The sequence below is a fragment of the Emiliania huxleyi genome (assembly GCF_000372725.1).
Source record: "Emiliania huxleyi CCMP1516 unplaced genomic scaffold EMIHUscaffold_276, whole genome shotgun sequence".
NCBI lineage: Eukaryota > Haptophyta > Isochrysidales > Noelaerhabdaceae > Emiliania > Emiliania huxleyi.
This window is the reverse complement of record NW_005199962.1, coordinates 124,603-127,164: the sequence shown is the minus strand read 5'-3', so window position 1 is coordinate 127,164 and position 2,562 is coordinate 124,603. Positions and strand designations below refer to the sequence as shown.

The 2,562-nt window shown below is 64.3% G+C and overlaps 1 protein-coding gene across 1 annotated transcript in view; it reads left to right on the top strand.

Annotated features, from left to right (window-relative positions):
• Window positions 1-1,906, top strand: part of EMIHUDRAFT_238801 (hypothetical protein) — a gene marked incomplete at both ends in the record, with an annotated part of 2,665 nt that extends 759 nt beyond the window's left edge. Inside the window, one exon of the mRNA XM_005776622.1 lies at window positions 1,884-1,906. Within this exon, the coding sequence (XP_005776679.1) occupies window positions 1,884-1,906 (23 nt within the window). The remainder of the gene's footprint in view (window positions 1-1,883) is intronic.
• Between the last annotated feature and the right edge of the window lie 656 nt (window positions 1,907-2,562).

Sequence of the window (2,562 nt, the reverse complement as noted above, 5' to 3'; positions counted from 1 at the left end):
GCGCCTCGCTAACAGCGCCAAGCGTGCAGCGCAGCACACGCGCAGCACGCCCCTCGCACGGCGGCTGATGAATCGGCGCCTCGAGCCCTACCCGAGCCGAAAAGTGTGAGAACCGTCTTTTCACACCTCAAAGCCGCTAAGTCTTCTTTTCGCCGTCAAGCCGCTCTAGCGGCGCTGCGCGCCGTGTGGAGACCGCGGCGCGTACAGAGGAGCGCGTGCTGCACACGCACCGCCAAGGCCGCCTCGTGAGTCGGCGAGCCGAGCCCTATTCATAGCAGAAAGTGTGAACGGCGTCTCTTCACACCTCGACGCCGTGAACGCCGTCCGGCAACTTCTCACCGCCCCAAGGGCGCTCCGCGCCGTGCAAACGGCGCCGAGCGCGTAGCGCAGCACACGTGCGACACGCCCCTTGCACGGCGTCTGATAAAACGGCGCCTCGAGCCCTATCCGAGCCGAAAAGTGTGAGAACCGTCTTTTCACACCTCAAAGCCGCTAAGTCTTTTTTTCGCCGTCAAGCCGCTCTAGCGGCGCTGCGCGCCGCGTGGAGAGCGCGGCGCGTGCGGAGGAGCACGCGCTGCGCACGCACCGCGAAGGCCGTCTCTTGAGTCGGCAAGCCGAGCCCTATTCATAGCAGAAAGTGTGAACGGCGTCTCTTCACACCTCGAGCCGTGAACACCGTCCGGCGCCTTCTCGCCGCCCCAAGGGCGCTCCGCGCCGTGCTCGCAGCGCCGAACGTGTAGCGCAGTACACGCGCGACACGCCCCTTGCACGGCGTCTGAAAAAACGGCGCCTCGAGCCCTATCCGAGTCGAAAAGTGTGAGAACCGTCTTTTCACACCTCAAAGCCGCTAAGTCTTTTTTTCGCCGTCAAGCCGCTCTAGCGGCGCTGCGCGCCGCGTGGAGAGCGCGGCGCGTGCGTAGGAGCACGTGCATGCGCTGCGCACGCACCGCGAAGGCCGTCTCTTGAGTCGGCGAGCCGAGCCCTATTCATAGCAGAAAGTGTGAACGGCGTCTCTTCACACCTCGAGCCGTGAGCGCCGTCCGGCGCCCTCTCACCGCCCCAAGGGCGCTCCGCGCCGTGCTAACGGCGCCGAGCGTGTAGCGCAGCACACACGCAGCACGGCCCGTGAACGGGGTCTGACAAATCGGCGCCTCGAGCCCTATCCGAGTCGAAAAGTGTGAATTTTGTCTCCTCACACCTCGAAGCCGCTAAGTCTTTTTTTCGCCGTCAAGCCGCTCTAGCGGCGCTGCGCGCCGCGTTGAGAGCGCGGCGCGTGCAGAGGAGCACGTGCTGCACACGCACCGCGATGGCCGTCTCGTGAGTCGGCGATCTGAGCCCTATTCGTGGCACAAAGTGCGAACGGCGTCTCTTCACACCTCGAGTCGTGAATGCCGTCCGGCGCCTTCTCGCCGCCCCAAAGGCGCTCCTCGCCGGGCTAGCAGCGCCGAGCGTGTAGCGCAGCACACGCGACACACGGCCTTTGAATGGCGTCTGACAAATGTTTTTCTTCTTCTCAGCGCATCCATCTCAGCGCGTCGATTCTTCGTTTTCCGGGTTCCAATTCTTTTCCTGCCTCGCCTGTCGCGTGAATCGTTTCGTGCGACCGCCCTTTGTCGAAAATTCTTTACCGGCTGCGCGGCAAAATTCTTTTTCGGTCGCGGACGGCACAGCTCGCTCGCTTGCCATTTGCTCACGCTCGCGCAGGCGCGTCGCAGCGTGCACCCACGCAACGCCTCCGCTCCGTCCACACCACCCACTGCGTAGCCATGGCATTTCCGTGTGCATGCGACGGACTCGCTCTCCTGCACTTGCCGCCGCCCTCGCCACCGCCGGTTCCGAAACTGCTCTGCGGCCGCCATCGCACTCACTGCCTCGCTCTGCAGGACTCGACACCAGCGCCACCTGACCCGCACCCGCTCGCTCTCGCTCACGCTTCGTGCTGTCGCTGCTAGGGTCTTCGCTCATCGACTCGGAGCGCCGGCCGCCTCTCTCGTGCTCTTTTCGCTGTCACGTCACCTCGACACCGCGCGGTCGCGACTCTCGATGTTGCGTCGGCTCTCTCGGTCACAGCGTCACCACCCGCTGCGCCGAGCAGCAAAGGCGAGGCGCAGCCTCGCATCGGCGGTGGCCGACCGCCGTGCCGACGGAAAAAATGCCTTCGATCCCGCCGCAACCCTCCATCTCACCGCCGCCGTCTTCGCCACGAGACCGCCTCCGGCGAGCTCGGCCGGCTCTCCTCGCCCACGCGGCGCTCTCGAGCGCCCCAAGCATAAAGATTGCCGGGTGTCGTTAGGGTTAGCCAGGGTAGTGTTGCGGTTAGGGTTAGAGGTGGCACACCGTCATGACGTTAGGGTTAGGATCACGTCGAGAGCTAGGGTTAAGTTAGGGTTACGAGCTCCCCGCCACGGCTCGACGGAGGGCTCAAAAATCGTTTAAAACGGCCCTCCCGCCGAAAAAATCGCGCGCTGCGCGCGCAGGGAGAGAGAGAGAGGGAGAGAGAGTCAAATCACCGCCGCCGCAACCACACCCCGGCGGATTCAAAAACCTTCAAAACGGCGGGGG